At 54.7% G+C, this 22,048-nt stretch overlaps 1 protein-coding gene across 1 annotated transcript; it reads left to right on the forward strand.

Annotated features, from left to right (window-relative positions):
• The first annotated feature begins 6,529 nt into the window (after positions 1-6,529).
• On the forward strand, positions 6,530-9,808 carry SIX1 (SIX homeobox 1). Its single transcript, XM_056492699.1, has 2 exons — positions 6,530-7,429; positions 8,452-9,808. Exons 1-2 carry the CDS (start codon positions 6,870-6,872, stop codon positions 8,738-8,740), a joined length of 849 nt encoding a protein of 282 aa, XP_056348674.1. The 5' UTR covers positions 6,530-6,869; the 3' UTR covers positions 8,741-9,808.
• Positions 9,809-22,048: the final 12,240 nt, after the last annotated feature.

Here is a 22,048-nt window from a genome sequence, read left to right on the forward strand (position 1 = left end):
AGAAATATTTGATTCAGGACCTGAATGCAAAGCACACAGGCAAACAGAGCCTGGGATGTAAATCCTGGCCCCAGTCCAGCTGCCACCCTCGCAGCCCCGGGCAGTGCCTTGCTCCCGGTATGGATCATGCATTGGCCAGGTGGGGAGAAGAATTTGTGCTGGGGGATGGCACAGAGGAAGGAGAACCTCAAAGTGCCTGCCTTGATCTGAAGAGGACCCAAAATATATTTTTTCCAAGCATTTTGCACGAAATCATTACAATAATATATTGCAGGAAAAAAAAAATTCAAATCAACCATCACCCTCGCTGCCTTTTTTGTTGTTGTTCCTTTTTTAAATAAGGGGATTTGGTGGTTTTTTTTTGCAGTTTTCCCGGTGTCCAGCGCCCCCGTCCTGGCCGTCACCTGAGGCAGGGACAGACGGGACCCACCCACATGCCACCCCTGAGCTCCCTGCCCCAGACATGCGTGGGAATGGCCCGTGTGAGTGTGGTGGGTGTCACAGATGCGGGTGGGGGGTGCGGAACCCGGGTGGGTCCGCGCACACGGGGCTGCGGGAGCGCTCCCGGGGCTCGGTGTGAGCGCGCACGGGGATCCGCCCGCAGGTGAGCGCTGCGTGCCCACGGGAGCGCGCAGGGTGTCGGTGCCACCTGAGGAGCGTGCACTGGGGGCAGGGGGAGTGTCCCACACACGGGTGGGGAGTGCCCACGGGAGGATTTTGGGGTGTGGGCACACTGAGGGGCACAGGTGAGGGTGTGCGCGGCGTGTGTGGGGTGACACACGGGTGGGTGTCACAGCGGTGCCCGCACCCCCAGTCCAGCCCCGGCACCCCGTGGGGATCGGCAGGGCTGGAGCCGCTCCCGGAGCGCACGGCACGGAGAAGGCGCCCGCGGTTTGTTTCGGTTCTGCGGGTGACTCATTCCTGGCAGATGTGGCACCGGGAGGTGCAGCGGGGACCCACCCACGCCCTCAGTACAAGCACCCCACCCGCGACCGTGCTGCCGCCTCCCCACGCAGGGCCAGACCCCTCGGGGAATGGGCTGGATTTACCCCTCGCTGCTCTTCTGCCGGGGATTCATTTTTACATCGGATCCAGCGCTGAGAGATTAAATTATTCGTTTCAAATATTATTCTGCCCCTCGCCCTCAGCACATCCTCATCTTACTGGGGCAGAGACGAAGCCCACGCGTGTTGGGTGGTGCCGGGGTATATGCCGCTGCCGGCCGAGGAGTGGCTGCAGAGGGGCAGCTGGGGCGTGTTTTTCTCCCACGGAGGAGCCACATCCCGAGAGAACATCCTGCCGGCTGCGGGGAAGCAGCGCTGGAACCCGCGGCAGCCCCGCGCCTGGTTTGGCCGCTGCCTAATTCCTGCTGTAGTATCTCATTAAAAAAAAAAATTAAGAAAGAGGCAGAAGTTGCAGCTAACATTGCCTCGTGTTACGGCAAATGCTGTTAACGCTGGGAAAAGGAAGAAAAACAATGTCGCGAAAAAGCGAATCACAGCGCTAATATCGCGCGTCCCTGCGCGCCCGCGGGGGATCCCGCCACGCCTTTACCTCTCTGCGGGGGATCCCACCATCCCTTTCCCCCTCTGCAGAGGGATCCCATCACCCCGTTCCCCTTTTCCGGAGGAGGATCTCACCATCCCTTCCCCTTTTGCGGAGGGGGATCTCACCATCCCTTTTCCCCTCTGCAGAGGGATCCCACCATCCCTTCCCCCTTTTTCCGGAGGGGGATCCCATCACCCCTTCCCCTTTTCCGGAGAGGGATCCCACCACCCCATCCTCCTTTTTCCGGAGGGAAATCCCATCACTCCTTCCACCTCGGCGTGGAGATCCCACCACCCCGCGGTGGGGCTGCAGACCCGCCAGGAGGACTGGGGGGTTTTGGGGCGGTGTGAGCAGCTGGAGATGGAGGTGTGGGGGGTCTTGTGGGACTGCAGCTGATGGGGGGAGCTGCGCACCGCGGGTACCCGAGGGCCGTGTCACGGTCACCAACACGCGGGGCAGAGGCAGCAGAGCCCGTGCCGGCTGCAAGGCGAGCCCGCAGGCTTCCGTGCAGAAAAGGAGTTAAACCCCGCCGTTGTCCTTTGATTTAGGAAATGGCTCATCCAATTCAGTTCCAGATTATTCAGGGGCAGGCTGCCTCGCTCGCTCCCTCTCTCCCCACACCAGCCCAAACATCTTGAAGTAATCAGCAGCTGAGAACGGAGACGTCCCCCTGGCATCTCAGGTTAAAGAAGGAGGTCCAGGAAAATGTGGTAGAGCCATTACAAGAAACCTGAGATGCATTCATCAGAGACTCCAATTGCCATCGCATTAGGATTGATTAGAGACCAGCAGTACCGTAATGACCCGGAAAGCGGGGCATACGGGGATTATTAATATCAGACTTCTCAAAGGGAAAAAAAAAAAAAAAAAAAAAAAAAAAAAAAAAAAAAAAAAAAAAAAAGGAGAGGAAAAAAAAAAGGGGAGAGAAAAAAACGGAGGAAAAGAGAGAAGAAGCAGGAGGGAAAATTTAAAAAAACAAAAGCACATCGGCACATCGCGGGGCTGCTGCTCGGATACAGACTTACCTGAGAACACAGGCATCGGCGAGCTGCATGGACGAGAATTTATCTAGCTTCTGGGAAAAAAAAGCAAACAAACATGGAAAAAAATCATCTCTGGACGCCCTGAAATCGCCAGTTCCCATGCACGGTTCGCACAGAGATTCCCAGAGCTGCGGCCACGAGCCCGGGCGTGCCACGGTTCGGGGGTCCCAGCCGGGGGGTTCCCCACCCGGGCCAAAAGACGCCGGTCCCCGGGCTGGCGACAGTAAGGACAAGTTAAAGAGCCACCAAAGAGGAGCAAGGAGACCTCGGTGGCTCGTCTCCTTCTCAGTTCCCTGCGCCAAAACAAATCAGCCCCTCCTGGTCTCGGTTTAAATGTAGCTCACTGGATAATTAACTCCATCTTTCCAGCTCTGCTTTAACTGTTTATTTAGTGTCACCCCGTATTACCATCACTAGCACTTTCCTCTGAACAGGAGGAGCTGGAGGGTTTCACCTCCCAAAAGGAAATTCTTCATAGCTTAAAAGAATCAGCATCCAGGAGGTACATTAGCAAAGAGGGAAGGGGGGGACGGGATCTGGGGGTCCTATGGCAAAAGCAGAAGGGAACAAGGGTGGAGGTGGGGGGACAGGGACAGAAAGACGTATCGGCCCTCGGAGAGAAAAAAAAAAACGCGTGATCACCTCTAATCCTTTGAAAAATGTCCCGGTAAGTGCGCGAAGAAAGAGCCCTTTGTGCCCTGGGGATCGGCCACATCGGGAAGGCCTTATCCTCATCCTTATCCTGCCCCAGCATCCCGGCCCGGCCCTCCTCCGGCCCGGCCTGACCCCGCGGGGAGCGGGGGGACCCCCTCGCCGGGCACCCCCGGGCCGCGGGGCCCGGGCAGGGACACGGGGACACGGCCCCCGCCCCGCGGACACCGGCTTTGTTTTTACAGGTGTCGGCAGGGCAATTTACTAACAAGTAATTAAAGGTCGCACCGGTTTGCAGGCGAGCCGGGCCAGAGGCTGCTGCAAGAGAAGAGCGGTGCATATGGAGAGGGGTTTGTTCTTCCTCATTAAAAAATAGAATAATAAAAGGGGGGTGGGGGAGAGAGAGAGGGGGAGAAAGAAAATACAAATCCTTTATTGTTGGGGCATAAGCCGGGAAGCTGGCTGTCTCCCTGCGCCTCGCATTCGGCGAGGAAGGCGGCGCGGATCCGGTATCACGTTGCAGATCCTCACTCGAGATAACGAAATGCGATCTATTTTTCAGAACAGCAAGTGGATGGGAAAGGAGCCTCTACAACACAAACCTCATTGACTTAATGGGTCGGTTTTGGATTTCGCCTTCGAAATGTTCGGCGAGCGGCAGCGTTGTGTTTCTGCCCCGCCGGCTCCCAACCTCCAGCCCCGGTTCTCATCCCGACGAGAAGCGGCTCCCAAAAACCCGCTGCTGGTTTTATTTTGTTGCGCTATTTGTTTCCTCCAGACCCTCACACTTAAAGAAAAAAATATTAAATTTTACTTTTGAATGGGGAAGAGCTTTCTTTCTAAGCTCGGGAAGAGATGGGGGATGTATTTGGTTTACTCTTTATTTTCTGCTTTGTTTTGATTTTCTGGCGAAATCGAGGAAAAACCCGCAGCGCGTTACGTGGGCTCCATCTTCATCCCCGCCCTGCGTTGTATAAATACATCGAATAAATAAGGGAATAAATTAGTTTGCAGCACAAACAGAGCCGATGGGTGTCCGGGCAATGGGGGCGAGCAGCGGAGGGCCCCTCGTTCGGCCGCCAGTTCTCCGCGGGCGCGGAGGGGCCAGGCCCGGGCGGCGGGGCAGCCCCGGGAGCTCCGGCAGGGCGGGGATCGGGCTGATGCTGCCGGGCTGATGCTGCCAGGGTGATGCTGCCGGGCTGCTCCTGCTCCTCCGGCAACGCAAGGACCGAGAGGAGCCGGCGGCAGCTCCGCGCCGTTGTGTTGTTCGGTGGCATTTTGCTTATTTGCATCTGCCTTGTTTATGTTCTTATTTTTTGAGCTGCTCAAAACTCTCTTTTTGTTGTTGTGGCTTTTATGATTTTTCAAGGGCTAAATGGGATGGGATGTTCTGGAAATGTGTTTGCCTCTTTCCGTGATTCAAAATGAAAGGTTCCCAATTTTTTAGGAAAACCAGCCCCGGAGCCTTAACGAACATTGATGCTCAGCGATCCTTGCCTGCAGCAACTCCCAGGTATACCCTGGCGGGTCTGTCCCCTCCTTATGTGAATTTTGATGAGACGGAAGAGTAAAGTCCCGCTCAAGAATCGCGAGGAAGCGCCGCTCAGCCCTCGTCCGTGTCTGTCAGCTCTTCCGCCGGCAGCATTGGGATAATTTGCTTATTCCCAGCAAGAGCGGCGTTTCTTTTGCTCGGCCTTTTACAGGAGGAAAAAAAAAAAAAAAAAAAGAAAAAGAGAGAGAGAGAGAAGAAAAAAAAAAAAAAAAAGAATTGTGAGGGCAAGAAAAATCCGCTCTCGTTACAATGCCCAGGGGCTTCCCAGTCCCGCGTTGGGTTTCTCTTCTCCTCATCCAGAAGTTAAAAACCTCCAGGTCCCTGTTCATCCCGAGCTGAGTCCCTCATTATAAAGAAGAAAATAAAATTTAAAATTAATAATAGAAATGAGGGATGGGGGAACCCACCCCCAGGCTGGACAGGGCACTGCTCTTCCAGGACGCGGCCGCGGGCGAGCCCATGCCTTATAATTCTGCGCACTTGCTCCAGACTTTAGGGTATTAGTTGATTTTAGAGCCGGGTTTAAGGCTTCGTTCCGGTCCCCACACAGCTGCCTTGTCAATAAGGATCTGTTCCAAGTAGACATTCCTTCTGGGAGGACATTGCAGCTCTTTAAGACTTCATCTGCAGCATCATAAGTACTAAAATAAAATGGCAAGGGAAAATTACCAGACACATGGTCATGGGATATGGAAGCGCCCTGACTCCAGCGGACATAGTACAGTCGCTGTACAGACTGGGTGGCAGGGGCTTAATTTAAACAGCCCCGAGACGCGAAGTACGTGGGAAAAACAACAATCCGGATTTAGGAAAATATCGGCCTTTCCCACGTCGTGGCGCGGGCAGAGGCTGCGGGCTCCGAGCGCCGCGGCTCCGGGAGCGGGCTCCTCTTCACTCGGAGCACTGAACTCCAATAAATCCGACTTGGTACGTCAAATAAATCCGACTGTCTTAGTGAGGACAAACAGGTTTTAAAGAGCCCCGCGATGGCTCTTAGCACCCGCGGAACGAACTCATTCCTGAATCCAAAGCGTTCTGGAGTGTGCTTAAAATAAGGGCTTCAACTTATCTAATCAAAGATAAATAGAGCCATAAAGATACCCCCAGCCCCCCGCGCCCTGCCCTTATCTCACCGCATTGTCCTCACCTCCCTGCTGACAATAGATTATCTTTGCTTAGGGAGCCTAATTGTTTTCTAATTTTTTAAATAATTGCTTTTGAGCGGGGGTGTGCAAATGAGGATTAGGCTAATTAAAGCGCCGCCGGTGGGTGCAGCGCTGCTGCCCGCGGTCTGCACGGGGCTGCCCCGACCCGCCGGGCCCCTCCAGCGGCGAACGGGGCAGAACGAGGGGCAGCAAGGGGCGCACGGGCCCCGCGCCTTATTCAGTTCCTCTCTAAAGCATTATTTATTCATCCCCAGCTCTAAGGTAATTAAATACGAGCTGCCTCGCCAGAGGGACGGCGAGAGGGCGGGCGTGGGGCAGGAGTTTTGGGGCGGAAAAAAAGATGGAAGAAAGAAAGAGAAGAGCCCGGCGGCAGCGGCTTTGGCGGAGATGCGCCCGGGGGCGCGGGCGGCGCGGCCGCACCCGCGCAGAGGCGGCGGCGGGACGCGCAGCCGCGGCCGGGGCCGTGTCCGGGGCCGTGTCCCCGCCGCCAGGCCCCGCCCGCCCGTGCCGAGGCTCTGCCCGCCGGGCCGGGCTGGGCTGGGCTGGGCTGGGCTGTCCGGGCTGGGCCGGGCCGGGCCGGGGGTGCCCAATCAGCGCGGCGCGGGGGCTCGGGCGCTTTAAGCGCGGCGGCGGCGGAGCGGGGACAAAGTCCCCCCGGCACCGCGACGAGCATCCCCGCTCGCCCGACACACCGCCCTCGGCTGCCGCAGCGCCTCCCCGCTCTGGGGCCGGCAGCGGGACCGGCACCGGGATCGGGATCAGCACCGGGCCCGGGCCCGGCGGGCGCCTACCCCGCGCCCCTCCGCCGCCGCGCTCCTGCGGGGTGCCCGTCACCTCCTCCTCCTCTTCCTCCTCCTCGTCCTCCTCCTCCTTCCCCTCGTCCTCCTGCGGCCGCCGCCGCGCTCGGCCATGTCGATGCTGCCGTCGTTTGGCTTCACGCAGGAGCAGGTCGCCTGCGTCTGCGAGGTGCTGCAGCAAGGGGGGAACCTGGAGAGGCTGGGCCGGTTCCTCTGGTCGCTGCCGGCCTGCGACCACCTGCACAAGAACGAGAGCGTCCTCAAGGCCAAGGCGGTGGTGGCCTTCCACCGCGGCAACTTCCGCGAGCTCTACAAGATCCTGGAGAGCCACCAGTTCTCCCCCCACAACCACCCCAAGCTGCAGCAGCTCTGGCTGAAGGCGCACTACGTGGAAGCCGAGAAGCTGCGGGGCAGACCCTTGGGCGCCGTCGGCAAATACCGCGTCCGGCGAAAATTCCCTTTGCCCCGCACCATCTGGGACGGCGAGGAAACCAGCTACTGCTTCAAGGAGAAATCCCGGGGCGTGCTGCGGGAATGGTACGCCCACAACCCCTACCCGTCCCCCCGGGAGAAGCGGGAGTTGGCGGAAGCCACCGGTCTCACCACCACCCAGGTCAGCAACTGGTTCAAGAACAGGAGGCAACGGGACCGAGCGGCGGAGGCGAAGGAAAGGTACGTGCCACCCCTCCGGTGCCCGCTTTTCTCCCTGCTCCACCGTGCGGGGGGTTTTTGGGAACCCCGGGAGCTGCTCCGGGAGCGCGGCGAGTACCCGGAGCCAGATGGGATAGGAGCGACGAAAACACACGGCTCCCTTCAAATCCTTTTTTTTTTTTTTCCTTTCTTTCTTTTTTTTTTTTTTTTTTTTTTTTTTTTTTTTTTTTTAATTTCCCCCGTGAACCGCGTTGCGTTTTCCCCTTCCGTGGAATGGATTTTTCACCCAAGATCCGCTCTCTCTCACCTGCCCTGGGGGAACAGCGAGCCCCCACCGTCCTCTTCCAGGCCGCTCCGCCGCCTTTGTTTGCTGCCTGCCTTCCCGAGCAAACCGGGAGCGATGCGGAGCCGGACTCCGGGAAGCGGTCGGGATGCAGGGTCGTGTGCTGCCGGGGGTCGGGCAGGGTCGCTCTGCAGCTCGGAGGAGAGAGATGCAGCTCCGGGATGGAGGGGCGGGGGGAAGCAGAGGGAGCGGGATGGGAAGCGCTGGCCGGGCCGCGCCGCCGCCCCGCACCGAGGCCACCCCGGCAGGCGACACGGTGGCCTCGGTGCGAGGCGGCCGCTCGGCCCGGGGAGACACAGAGCCACGGAGGGCATCTCCTTCAGCCACCTCCCCACCGAGCCTGCTGGAGAAAACCCCGCACCCAGCTCGTCCCCGGGCCGCACTTTCATTTTTAGTTAAAAAGAAAGAAAAACCACCCTTCAAAAAATCCCGTTCTCCAATTTTCCCTCCTCACCTAAATTACAGAGCTGTTCAGTGTGCTTATTTATAGGAGGGGATAAAAGAAATAGGGACGATCGTTATGAAATTATTAGGATTATTTTTTTCCCCTTGAGAAGCGTCTGCTCCCACGCTGGAATTAAACACGAAGGGTTTACTGTGGGCATTAGCACAACGCCCATCCCAGCCGCCTCATGCCCGCCCTAACATCCCCGTTGTGGGATTATATTTTTTATTTTTTATTTTTTTTGCCTTTCCGCAGAGAGAACACGGAAAACAACAACGCGGCCACCAACAAACCGAACCAACTCTCGCCTCTGGATGGAAGCAAACCCCTCATGTCCAGCTCCGAGGAAGAGTTTTCTCCTCCCCAAAGCCCGGATCAGAACTCGGTCCTGCTCTTGCAGGGGAACCTCAGCCACGCCAGGAGCTCCGGCTATTCCCTGAGCGGCTTAACCCCGTCCCAGACCCCTCACAGCCTCCAAGGCCACCAGCTCCAGGACTCGCTGCTGGGACCCCTCACGTCCAGCCTGGTGGATCTGGGATCCTAAAGGCCCTCGGCGGGCCGCCGGAGGATCGGGAGAGGAGGTTCTGCTCGGGGACAGAGGCTCTGGGTTGTACATAGAGGACAGCACCCGGTTTTACAGCTCACCCGCTGATTCTTAACGGGACTCTCGGCTCTTTTCACACAACCCCACATCGGCTTTTGCGCCGGTAACACCTCAGCGGCTCCCACTATCACCACGATTTTTAATTATTATTTTTTTTTTCCACGTAGCCAAACGCAGAGAGCGGCAATAACCCTCATCAGCCCTTCGAGTTCAAACGAGTTGGTCCCAACGGGAATTACAAAAAAAAAAAAAAAAAAAAAAAAAGGAAAAAAAAGGGGGGTTGGGGGAAAGGGGAAAAAGAAACAAAAAACAAACCCAACTCCTGCTGGATCCGATTCCACCCAAACAAATCGCAGCGCCGCGGGCGCGGTGGGGCAGGGTCGGCCGGAGCATCCCTGCTGCTGCCTGGCCCGGTCCCCGAGGAGCGGGGACAGAGGGAGAGAACCGCTGTACTGAGCCCTGTGCCGGAGTGGGAGGAGGGAGGGAAAGTTACGTTTACATTTTTCATATTTAGCCTTACCAAAAAGATTTCGATGTAATTTAAATTAAAAAAAAAAAAAAAAAAAAAGAAAAAAAAAAAAAAGGAAAAAAAAAAAAAAAAAAAAAAGGAAAAAAGAGTGAAAAAATATCAAAAGCTGCAGTATTAGAGTTTTACCAAGTGCCTGTGTCTGACCGCGGCCGTGCGAGGCAGATACTGAGTGGGCTCCCGTGGACCCGCATCCCCCACCTTTCTCCTCTTCGGTGGTGAAATGCATCCATGTGGCTAAAAATTAGAATAATAATAGTAATAATAAAAGTCGACGGCCATTTCCTCCTAAACTGCTCCGCCAGTTCCTCGTTGCCTTCTCTCGTCTGTGCCCGCTCGCCGCCTCCCTCCCCCGGCTTGCAGAGAGCCCGCGGATGACGCTGCCTGTCTCGAGTATTTGTTACCAAAAATCGCATGTGCTTTCGGGTTTATTTTCTATTGTACCTAAGCAGTCTAAATTAAACAACGCTGATGGCAGAACACCCAGGCTGCGCTTTTCTTTGCAGGGACGAGCCCGTGCCCCTCTGCCTACCTCCCCCCTCTCCCCACGGGCTGCAGAGGAGGTTCGGGAGAAGTCGGTGACTTAGTAAGGGAACAAGGACGGGGACAGAGTTCCCGCTTAGCCCGCGGTGGCCCCGAGGGAGCGGAGCACTGGCCGGAGGGAGCGCCGGCTCCGCCGCCCGTCCCGTCGGGACCTCGCTGGTGCCGCTCTTCCCTGTTAGCGTTTTGCATCATTAAGTGCGTGTTTATTTAAGTCGCTGCCGTGTTTGTGCTCGGGGTCTTGGGCCATGGAGAAATGTCACCCTCTGCAGGAGGGTCTTGCCCGGCCGAAGCGCCGTGTGTCCCTGCGGGCCGGCGCTCCTCTCCCTCGCCCCGCTCCGGAGCCCCTGGCGGAGCCCCAACGGGGCAGCGGATCCGTGCCCGGCCCTCGCCCTCCTGGGCTCCGGCTGCGGGGCAGCCGGGCCCGGGATTCGGGAATGGTTTCCCTCCTCCTCCGGACATACCCCGGCCGCCCCCTCGGGGGAGCCAGCCCAGATCCCGCCGGGATTCCTGCGCCCACGACCCTTCGGGGGGGATGGCCGGGGCTGTGTGGGGATCTCCTGTCCGGCCGGGCCCCGCGTGGCTCCGTGGGAGCGAGGGCGGAGGGCGCAAATCCCGCGCAGGGACGCGCAAACCACAGGGGGCTCGGCAGCTCCCTGCGCTCCTCTGCGGCCGCGCAAGGAGCCGGGACAAGACCCGGCGGGGTGGGGGATCCCCCTCTGCTGGTGTGCAGAGACCCCCACCTCGCTGTCCGGCTGGGGAAGGGCACCGGAGGCGGGTCCTGCTCCGTGACCCGCCGGGACTTTAGGGGACAGGACGGGACAGTCCGTGTCCCCCGGCCCAGGCTCTCCCTCTTGTCCCCTTTCAGGGAGCTCCACCACCCTTCCCGAGGGTTTCATCCAGTTCCACCGTGATCCGTCACAAAGCAGCGCTCCCGTCTCCTCGGGCAGAAAAGGGGAACCCCCGGGAAATGAAGGGTGTTTTTAGGGTCAGCAGCTGAGCGCTCCACGCCTCGAGGATGGATAAGCTCCAGCTCCGTTTATTTCCCAAACCACGGGCTCGGTGAAGAGGAAGGATAAATATTGCCCGGGGCTCCAGCCCTGCGCGGCGGGAAAGCCAAGCAAGGACTGGCAAACCAGGAGTTATTTTCAAAGCAAACAGCTCAGAGGCGCTTCCTGCGTGGAGGCAGGGACAGAGTTGATTGTTGAAGGGTTGGGGAAGATGCCATGGGCTGCTTCCCTTGCCGAATCCCCTTTTCCAGCACAGACCTGCAGACCGGGGATAGTCTCAGGGCCCCCGGTCTCAGAGCCCTACCCACCCTCCGACTCTCCATTTCCCCAAAAGGAGAAGGACGAAGTTGACAACAGGCGGGAGGTGGAAAGGAAGGATGGAGGCTGCTGAGGGCATCCCCCTGGAAATAACTCCCTGGCCAGCAGTCAGGTAGGAGCAGGGAGGCCCTGGAGCTGAGCCAGGCGCAGGTTGCTGAGCTCTCCTCGATTAAGCTTGACCTCGCAGCAAGCTTTTCACAGCAGAGCCAGCCTGGGGAGGCAGCCTGAGGCTCTTTCTCACCTAGCTCTGCTTTGTATTTCCACTGGCAGGAAGGAGTTAATTCACCCCCCCATGCCCGTTCACCCCCCCAGGACAGATTTCACACTGTGTCCAGGTCAGCCAAAAAAGGGGAGGAAACGGAGAACAGCAGAATGATTAATTCTACCTGCTTTTCCCATGAGTGATCACCTGCTTTCGGGGTCATGAATAGCAGGTAGCTCTCTCCGTCTCCAGCTCTGAGAGGCTCATTTGTTTGGTGACAGCTGAGTGACAAGACCTGAAATCCGAGCCCTCAACTTTGCCTGATGTGTGGATAAAACCCTGGATGTTCCCTCAAACATTTCAGGAAATGAAAGTTGTAACGCGATCCCTTGTGCGCCCACATCTCCCCCAGCAACACACAAAAGCTCAAAGGAACCTTCTCGGATTAAATTCAGCCTGGGGAGGATGGAAGGAAAATGGAGAGCAGGCTGAGAAAGCTGGAACTGGCAGGCTTTTCTTCAGCACTTATTGGAAATGTCTGTCCAAAGCAGGGATTTAGAAAGGTCACCTCTACCGTAAGCGCTTCTTCCTCCATCGGAGTCAGACGGAGCCTGCTGCTCCCCAATCCATCCCCACCTTTGGAACAGCCTGGGGAGGGCTGTGGGGTGCACCAAGATTCCCCAAGCAGGAAATTCAGTGTATAAAAGCAAACACCCAAGGAGAAACACTTCTCTCTCCTCATTTAATTTCCTGGGTTAGGCTGAGCCAGGTAGAGCCCCAGACCCTGCCCCCACAGTCCTGGGCCACGTGCTGGCAAATCCTCCACAGAAGCTGCTGGTGAGGAGTGGATGCTCGCTCAGCCCATGGATTTAAGTCCAGCATTTCCAGGCTGGGCTCCCTAAGGCTTGCACATCCCCAGCTGCAATTCCAGGACCCCAGAGCCAATATGTGGCACATTTGTTCTCTGTGTCTTCACAAACCAGGCCTGAACAGCCAGAAATTCGGAGTTTCATTTTTTATGCACACGGGTTTGGGAGTGTCAGCAGCTGGAATGAGTCCAGGTGTGTGGTACTGTCAGGATGAGGCCAAGGCATTCTGACTCTCTCTCTCCTGGGCAGGTGGTTTTCTGGAGCTGCCTGTCACTAGGCAGCCAGTGGCTGCTTGTGCTGCTATCCAGCCTGAAGATAAAGTACTATTTAACAATTGTTTAACTATTCCTGAAGTGCTTCAGGATCTGCAGACTCTGTAAAAGAAACAGCACATGCCCTGAGATAACTCTTCACCTCTGAGCTTCTCCCTTGCTGCTGCTTTTCACTGGACTGCAGCTCATGAATGCTGCACAGGTGGAAAATCTCTCTGTCTGCCCGCCCAATGTGCTTTGCTGTCAGCAATTTTGCACCCAAGCAAGAGCTTGCTGCAGGATGACACTGCTGGGATTGTACAGGCAGCCTTCAGGGCAGGTGCTGCAACCTGCCCATGCCATGAGCAGCAGCAGAACACAAATTGCACATCCACAGTCCGTGCCCAAGGATGGATTTTGCAGCTCCTGTTGGCACTGAAGCCATCAGGTTTTCTCAGGGCACCAGGTGCTGTGTGGGGAGAGCAGAGGTGGCAGAGGCCGGATCTACAGGAGCTCTGGTGCAGTGTACAAAGTAACCTGAGACATTGTCATCTTTCCCAGCTGGATGTGGATGCAGTTTTAAATATGGAAATGAAGGAAAATTTGCTCTAATCTTCAGGCAGAGAGAGCAAATTACCAGGCTCCCCAGAGATGTTTAATGCTCACCCAGCAGCAGCTGCCTGGAAGGAGGGCACCAGGCTGAACCCCCCTCCTGTGCCACCCTGCCCTTCCTTCCAGCTGGACTTTCCACCAAGTGCAGGAGCATTCCCTCTCTCCCTGTGGTTTATAGTGCTCATCCACATCTCCTCAAGTTTTAAACAGAGGTTGAACTTTCTCCCAAGCATATAATCCCAATCCTAATAATGAGGTTAAAGAGGCAGATTTAGTTCAATTACGGTTTCCTGTTTTCATTTGTCCAGTGCTTTTGGAAAATACCTCTGTGGGCAGAGTGACTCCTCATCCCTGTCTTAGCTTCTCACCCACAGCTTAGTTCTGTAGGGATAGAGATGCTCTGGTATCTGCTCAGACTTAGATGAATTTCAGCTGTGGTAGAAAAGTCCTGGGAAATACTCATGCCTGCATCTCAGGATGGAAGAAAGAGGGAAGACTCTTCTTTTTCTGACTTCAGGATGAAAAAGCTTTTAAGATAATAGCTGGAGCATGGATCAGCCTGTTCTATAGGAGGGGAAACTGAGACCTGGGGAGATGACAGACCTGCTGAAGGTCAGAGCAAGGGCAGGTGATGGGGTGGGGAGGGCAGTGGGTGCTCTGCACTCCCACACTGCCTCTCTTTATAGTCCCCACAATAAGTCAGCACAGCTTATCATTATGTAACACAATATTCCTAATAATATGAGACAAAACCAATTGACTAAAAAACAATGCCAAATGAGGCTTGTGGCTAACACTCCCTGAAGAAATTGTCTCTTTTCTAGAACTGAAAACAAAAAAAAAAACCCAACAACAAAAACAAACAAAAAACCCCACACAAATTAGAAACAATTGAAAAATGAAATCACATCTGCAAACTATCAGGGTGCTTCTCCTGAGCCCCAAAGGGAGCCTGTGTCCTCCCAGCCCTGCTCCCACTGCCCTGTGTGGGGTGGTGGGTGTCCCAGGACCTGCATCTCTGTCCATAAAGGCACAGAAGGGATTTTGTGGCAGTGCTAGGGATGCTGGCTGACACAGGGATGCAAGGCTTGCCTTGGGGCATGCTTCATTCAACAGAAGGGCAGCATCATCCTAGAGCAAATCAGAAACATATTTAGGGAATTAAGATTTTCCTACACCTAATGTCCTGGAGCTGGAAGGGAAACATGAAGATAAAGAGCTCAAGAGAGAAAGAACTCCAGTTTATAAACTGTTCTTCCCTTCCTGGGAGCCCTCTGAGGCTGGGCAGAGGCACTGGCACAAAGGAACAGCAGAACTCACCCAGAAATGCTGCCAGGGGCTGCTTGGGTCTCCAGAGCCAGCAGCTGCCCTCTGCCCACCCAGCAGGGCTTTGCTGGGGGCAGCACCAAAGTGAGCAGGAGCTGGGAATGCTGTGAACCCCAGGCTCAGCAATGCTCATTGCAGGGGACAGTTCTGCCAGTTGTGGTGGCTTCCAGCCCTGTGGGCAAACAGAGGGGTTTAGTTTACACCACGTGCCCTTCTCAGTGGATCTGGGATGGGGATGCTCTGCCCTATTCCAACCATCCCCTGTGTTTGGGGTCTGTTGGGTGAAGAGTGGGGAATCTCATGGTTTTAACTGCTGGGACAGCTCAGGCTGGGACACTCACCACTGCTGTCCTGTGGGAGGGGGAGAGGCTGAAGCTTGAGCCTGGAGGAATCCCTCACAGGGGTCCCTTCTAGTTTATGGATGTGTCAAATTTGCTAATCTACCCTAGATAAGAAAAAGAGGAGATGCTGCATGATCTGAAGGCACCAGTACAAGGGGGATTTGTTAAAATCCTCTAAACCAGAAGGAAAAGAGGCAAAAGGAGCCAAAGCTGTGAATAGGTCTGAGACATAACAGGTTCCCTCAGCAAAGGGGAGTTCAAGGTGCACACCACAATGGCTCCACAGCAGCAGCAGGGTTAACTTCAGACCTAAAACATTTTCTGAAGGACAAACCCTAACTTGCATGGTTGATTTTTTTGTGCCATGCCCCAGCAACCTCCCAGAAACCCAGCATGGATGTCTCATGGGTGCATTCAGCCCCTGCCACTCCCTTGGGCAGCACACGAGGGACTGTCCTGGCAGCAGAGCATGGATGGCACTGCAGGATGTGCTGTCCTTGGATGCCCCAGTATCTGGGTCTGCACCCCCTGTGCTCCTCCAGGTGACGTTTTGGGGGCTTGGCTTTGCTCAGGATGCCTCTCTGCCCTCAGCCCTCGCCCCTGCCAGGGTTACATAGCCACAGCTATTTGCTGGTGGCCTCCAGGAAACCGTATATCCTGCTCTGCAATCGGAGACCAGGTGCCCACGCAGCTGCCAGATTTGAAAGAGGAGCTGGCAGGAGGGGAGGAGGCCAAAACGGGTGTGCTGAGCGAGGGGGGATCACATCCATCCCAAACGGGGACCCATCCCATCCTTGCACAGAGAAGGACCATAATGAAATGGGGAAAAAAAACCTTTTTTGCAAGAAATCTCTCAAGGCAACATGATTTAAGTTGAACCTCCTGCCCAGTGATCCATGAGGAAGGCTCGGGCTCTCAAACAATGAGCAGGGAAGGAAAGCTGAAATGATGGTCACCAGGAGAACCTGAAACCCGCGGTGGGGAAAACAAATAAATACAGCGAGCAGAGCCTTCCCCATCCCGGCTGAGGCAATCTGTGCTTATGCAACCCTACCCGAGGGCTCCCTATCTCTGTGTACAATCTGCGCTGATAAGATTGTTCTCTGCTGAAAATCAAAACCACAGGGATTCCAGGCGGCTCAGCCGGAGTCAGATTGTCCACCTGAACACCGGGGCACTTTCATGTGGAAAAATAATCGCACAGTTATTTAGCTGGAATAAGGAGAGGAGGGAGAGAGAGGCTTTGGTGGGTTTGGAGGTGGGTGCTGCCTGTGTGCAGCAGGGAGGGGATGCCAGCAAAGGCCACCATCCCAGGGACGAGATGTCCCCACGGCATGACAATTGTTGCCTGAAGCAATGGTAGAAAAAGCAATGGGCTCTTCTCCAAACCTCGCTGGTTTTTAGTGAGAACAGCTTGGGTTCTTTTAGGGTCCGGGGATTTGCAATTGGCAGCTCTGGTGCAATAAACCCTCAAATAAAAGTCACATGAGTGACAGTGGAAGCAGCCATTGCCACTTTTAAGGTTTTTTCAGGTGGAGCTACACATGATTAATGTCTACACTGAGTGGGAGACAGAACACATAAACACTTCCTATACATATACATGTACATAGAGAGATAAATGCACCTGATAGAGCCACTGTGTAGAACAACTCACCTGATAAGCCACTCCCAGGAGCAAGATGTGCAGGATTAGATCCTTGTTTGCAGTTATAAGGTAGATAGTGGGGAGTTTTGTCTCTATTGTAGTTCTAAAAGCCGTGTTTTGGGGCATGTGCCTTGACACTCAATTGATTAGATCCCACCTACTCTGGATGTCAGTTTTTCTCTCAAGAAAAAAATTGTTATTTGGGAAAAATGGCAGCAAGGTGTTGCTTGGTGATGCTGGACATGGAACTTCCTTTCACTCACATGGGAGTGGGATGCTCAGATCCTGCACTCTGAAGCAGAAGCAGGACAATTACATGATGACCAGAAACAGCATTTGTGTTTACTTTATGCATTTAGCATAACACACTGACTGTTCACAAGTTTTAAATGCTGCTAAGTGAATATGTACAGCAGAAATATCCATTGGGGGTTGGATAAGACAGGCTGGGGGGTTGGGCTCACAACCCCTTGTCAAGTTCCTACTCCAAGGGCAAAGACCCTGGTAAAAAGCAGCTCAGTGTTGCTCAGCTGCTGCAGCTTCACAATTGGCATTTTCCCGGGGAATTTGTGGCTTTGTGTTTCTCCCTGCTGCAGGAAAAACTATGTGAGCTAGGAGAGGATTAGCTCAACAGCCAGGGTGGGCTGGGCTGCACATGTGGCATTATCACCTCGACAGACAGACTTGGCTAAAAATGAATAAGAGCCAGTGCTCTCCCTGCTCTGACATCTCTCCTCATCCCTCAGGTCCCTCCAGTTACAGCAATCCTGCTATAAAAGAGAAATCTGTGTAAAAACTGTGCTTGCAGATGGAATTTATGCCTTTAATCTTGCTGTGTTCCCAGGGCCATTGCCAGCCCAGGAAAGGCTGCATATGTACACACACACACACAAAAAAAACTCTCCGACACTCACAGGTTTTTGGGGAACTGATGAGAAACAAAGTCCTTTAGTCCTGCCCACGGGTAGCATGTCCTGCAGTGGTTGTCCTTCTCCAGGGCTTGGAGTTCCTGGCAAAGCTTATGTGAAATGAAAATGCCTGTAATTTTCTGAAATTCCTTAATCCTGCTTATTTTCTCTCTTTCCCCGAGAGATCGGAAGCCGCAGTGGTCTCCTCGAGCCCACCCACTAATTACAAGACATGAGCTCAACCCACTGCTGGCCAGAAACAACATCACAGGACCAAACACCAGCAAGCAGCACTGAGCCCTCGCAGAAAACTGCCTGAGTCTGTCACCAAGAGCTTGGCAACCACACACCAGCCAAATCAAAGCCAGCAAGAAGGAAAATATCCCATTTTCCTTCCTCCCCTAGTAATCCTGCCTTTCTTAGAACCACTGCTGCTCCAGTGAGCATTGGCTGCTCCAATGTCTGCATCCCACTTGTCTATCTCACCCCATCGTGCTCCTTTAGGTCTTGCTCTATTTGGCTTCCAATTTTTCCCCCCCAATTTTGTCCCATTTATCTTTCCAATTTGCTTGAAAAGGTCAAGCCCTTCAGCAGTGCTGGGGAGAATGGGGGTTTCCAGCAGGAGGGTGGCATCAAGCATAAAAAAATTTCCCTGGAGAAATTAGATCAGACAGAGCCCTGAGGAAGCCAGGCTAAAAATAAAGCTTGAACTCACAGAGGAGTTATAGGATGGGAACAGAGGCTGTGGTGCATCCCTGGTTTTATTCTTAGCAGGCACAACTGGAGAGATGGGTATAAATTTACTGGCATAAATCAGTACAGTTCATGGAAGGATGTTGTGTTTTCTTTAAATGCTCTGTTCACATTCAGGGTTTTACAGCAAATCAGGTTCTTTGCCTAAACCCCCCAGGTTTGCAGTGGCTTGTGATTGCACTTTATCCATTTATTGATTTCACAGACTGCTTCCCTCCTCCTGCTTTTCCTGTGCACAAGCAACAGGCATGTTCAGCCTCCTGCATCCCCAAAATCCAGTGCTGCCAGAGTGAGGATGAGGCTTCTCTGCTCCAGCTCTTACCCCTGTACCAATCCTGTGCACAGGATTTCCTTGGGCACCCTGCTGTGGCATGGGTTAGAAATAATATCCCAAATTCTACTGCTTGGTGGTGGGTGAAACCATGAGGTTTGGGAGGGTCCCAGCTGGAGGATGAGCTGTGGAATGCCAGGGAGATTTCTGTGCCCGAGTGCTGATCTGGGAGTGCAGGAGTGGGGATGTAGGAGTGGGAGTGGGGGTGTAGGAGTGGGAGTGGGGATGTAAGAGTGGGAGTGGGGATGTAGGAGTGGGAATGGGGATATAGGAGTGGGAGTAGGGATGTAGGAGTGGGAATGGGGATATAGGAGTGGGAGTGGGGATGAAGGAGTGGGAGTGGGGATGTAAGAGTGGGAGTGGGGATGTAGGAGTGGGAATGGGGGTGTAGGAGTAGGGATGTAGGAGTGGGGATGTAGGAGTGGGAATGGGGATGTAGGAGTGGGAGTGTGGCAGTGGGAGTGTGGCAGTGGGAGTGTGGCAGTGGGAGTGTGGCAGTGGGAGTGTGGCAGTGAGTGTGGCAGTGGGAGTGTGCAGAGTGTGGCAGTGAGTGTGGCAGTGGGAGTGCTGCAGTGGGAGTGTGGCAGTGAGTGTGGCAGTGGCAGTGTGCAGAGTGTGGCAGTGGGAGTGTGCAGAGTGTGGCAGTGGGAGTGTGGCAGTGGGAGTGTGGCAGTGAGTGTGGCAGTGAGTGTGGCAGTGAGTGCGGCAGTGGGAGTGTGCAGAGTGTGGCAGTGAGTGTGGCAGTGGCAGTGTGCAGAGTGCGGCTGTCGGAAGGGCAGCGGGACAGGGATGCGGGAGCAGGACGGGGAGCGGGCGCTGCTCGTTCCTGGGGCTGCAGTGCCACCTGCTGTCACCGCCCGCTCCCCGGGCGCGTCCCTGCTGCCGCACGCCGGGGACACGCCGCGCCTCTGCCTCCCCGCTGCTTGCAGAAATGAAGTGAAGCACGGAAAAAGCAGCTCTGGGTCACAGGGATGGAGTGAGATGAGCGACATCCCGCTGTGCCAGCACCCCAGGTGGACCAAAGCACCCTGCAGGAATTATCTCTTATCTCCATCTGGATAGCTGGATGGGATTTTCCCTTCCTTCTGTGCTTAAATGTGTCCTTCAGGAGCTCTACCCCCGAATTTTCACCACTTCTTGCTGGCTCTGTGGAAAGCCTGGAATTTCCCCCGTGTCCATGTGCTGAGGTGGCTCAGAGCAGCTGCTCAGTCCCACCTCTCCAATTCAAGCACTTAACCTAAAAGCCTAAGTGTCCCTTCCTGGGTCACCCATCATCAAAAGAAAGGAGATTTAGATTGGATATTAGAAAGCAATTCTTTCCTGTGAGGGTAGTGAGGCCCTGGCACAGGTTGCCCACAGAAGCTGTGGATTGTCCCATTCCTGGAAATGTTCAAGGCCAGGTTGGACAGGGCTTGGAGCAACCTGGGATAGTGGAAGGTGTCCCTGCCCATGGCAGGGTTTGGAAGTGGATGACCTTTAAGCCCCCTCCCAACCCAAACCCTTCTGTGATTCTATAACCATTACCATTAACCTCTCAGTGGGAGAGTTTGTGCCCTGCAGAAAGCTCAAAAGAGCTGCCATTGTCTCCATTCATGTTGAAAAAAAATGATAGAAACCTAAAGAAAAAATCAAAATAAAAGAAAAAACAAATATTAAAAAGAGCAGGGATATCCGAGTTGCTGAAAATTAAGAATTAGGGGGAAAAAAATGCTCACGAAAGCCAGATCCAGACCGGCTGGGTAGCTTTCAGAAACAACAACAATTAAGTTTGGAGGAAACCAGATACTCACCATGAAAATTTGCAATTCTTTGTTGAACAAATGTTTCCATGGAAAAGCTCTGTTTACCCTTCACTCGTGCTGTCAGCTCCTGAGCTGGGATGCTGTGCAGCTGGGCAGGCAATGCCCAGAGGACCCAGCAGATCTGGGACAGTGCACCGAGCCCGTGTTTGCCTTTTTAATCTTCTACCTGTGTGGGTTAGTGCACGAAATGCATTAATTCCTCACAGGCAACCCAGTTTTGGGCAGGAGGGCTGCAAGGGCCTGATCCCTGAGCAGGGAGCAGCTGCAGCAGGGTATAGCCAGAGACTGGGATGTGCAGGGGCCAGTGCTGGGGATTTTAGGAGAAACCTGCTGGAAAAGCTCACCAGGTCCAGCCTTGCTGTCCAGAACAAAAACCATGAGACTTCTGGGAGGAAGAGACTCGTCTTTGAAAGATTGGAGTCGCACTCAAATGATCCAATTTTTTTTTGTCTCAGCAAAGACGCAAAGTAGCAGCACATTTCCTCCAGTCCCTGCCATCCCATGGCAGCATCCAGCCAGGAATCTGCCTCGGGCGTTTCCTTACGGCACCGCCGGGAGCAGAGCCGCGATGGGAGAGGCTGCGTTGGAAACCACCCTCGGACCCCGACAAATGGCACGGGGAAAGGAAAAGCGGGGAAAGTTGGCCGGGGCTGCTCCTTTCACAGGCTGCTTGTGCTGGGTCTCAGGGAGCCCAGAGAGGGAGAGGGGCTGGTTTGGTCTTTGCTGAGCCTGGGGAGCCGGGAGAGCAGCCAGGGAGAGGCTGGAGGCTGGAAAACAGCCCTGCCCTGTGCCAGCACACGCTGCCAGAGGTGGGGAGCAGGGGAGTCATGCGTGGGCTCCCCACTCCTGTGCTGCTGGAGAGGGCTGGCTGAGTGTTACTGCCCTGCTGGTACAACCTGTACCCTCATTTCAGCACTCAGTGATGATTTGGGTGTCTTGTTCCTGCACAGGGAAAGAGGTTTGGGGCCTTCATTGCCCTTCAAACATCTGGCTCTTAGGGCTGGTGCATCACATGCTGCTCTTGGCTGCATCCCTCTCTTCATTGTCCAGATGCAGTGGTCCCTGGATTGCTGGGAGCCTTTTCCTGCTGCTCCACAGCCCAGTGCCCTCAACACTCCTGTTGGGGACTGTCCCTTGCTCTGGTTTCAGCAGGAGCCTGTCCACAGCAGCTGCACCATTGTCATTTATGAGGCTGTGCTGACAAACACCAGCCAAGTTGGTGGGGACATGTCTCAATCCTCCCCCACACCCATCCTCATGCTCAAGTGTGTGTTTGGGACTCCTCTGTCATTCAGGCTCTGTCTGGTCCTCATCCCTGTCCTCCTCCCTGCCTCTCCTTTCCCCCTGAAGATTCTAAGTGCCTCTTCAGCATGCCCAGCTCCAGCATTTCATCTCAACAGGCCAGGCATTCACTCTGTGCCAAACTGGCAGGCAGCTCACTTTCCTGGCACGTGGCCTCATTGGCTTTCCATCCAGACTGATTTCTTCTAATTTTATGGTTTTACTTTTCCTCATCTTTAAAATTCACCATTGGTTTTGATTAAGTGGCGGTGGACTCGCAGCCCTTGGGTTTCCAGGAACAGGAAAGGGGAGGTCAGATGTGGTGGGTCTGGTGGCAGCAGTGCCTCAACCCAGCTTATCTTGCTTTTGAGAGAGGGGAATTGTTCTGAGTCAGGGGCCAGGAGGTGGCCAAAGTGTTTTCTTTTATTCCAGCACGCTCACAGAGTCCCTGCAGCTCCTGAGTCCCACCATGGAAATGCCTCCTCAAGGAGGTGCCAGGGTGAGGAGAGCATTGGCAGCAGAGAAAGAAG

This window comes from Oenanthe melanoleuca, chromosome 5 (genome assembly GCF_029582105.1).
Source record: "Oenanthe melanoleuca isolate GR-GAL-2019-014 chromosome 5, OMel1.0, whole genome shotgun sequence".
Taxonomy (NCBI): Eukaryota; Metazoa; Chordata; class Aves; order Passeriformes; family Muscicapidae; genus Oenanthe; species Oenanthe melanoleuca.

Bases quoted from the DNA above. Each gene is read 5' to 3' on its own strand.
- SIX1 (XM_056492699.1), top strand. From the start codon at position 6,870: ATGTCGATGCTGCCGTCGTTTGGCTTCACGCAGGAGCAGGTCGCCTGC. The intron at 7,430-8,451 runs GTACGTGCCACC...GCCTTTCCGCAG, and splicing joins GCGGCGGAGGCGAAGGAAAG to AGAGAACACGGAAAACAACA.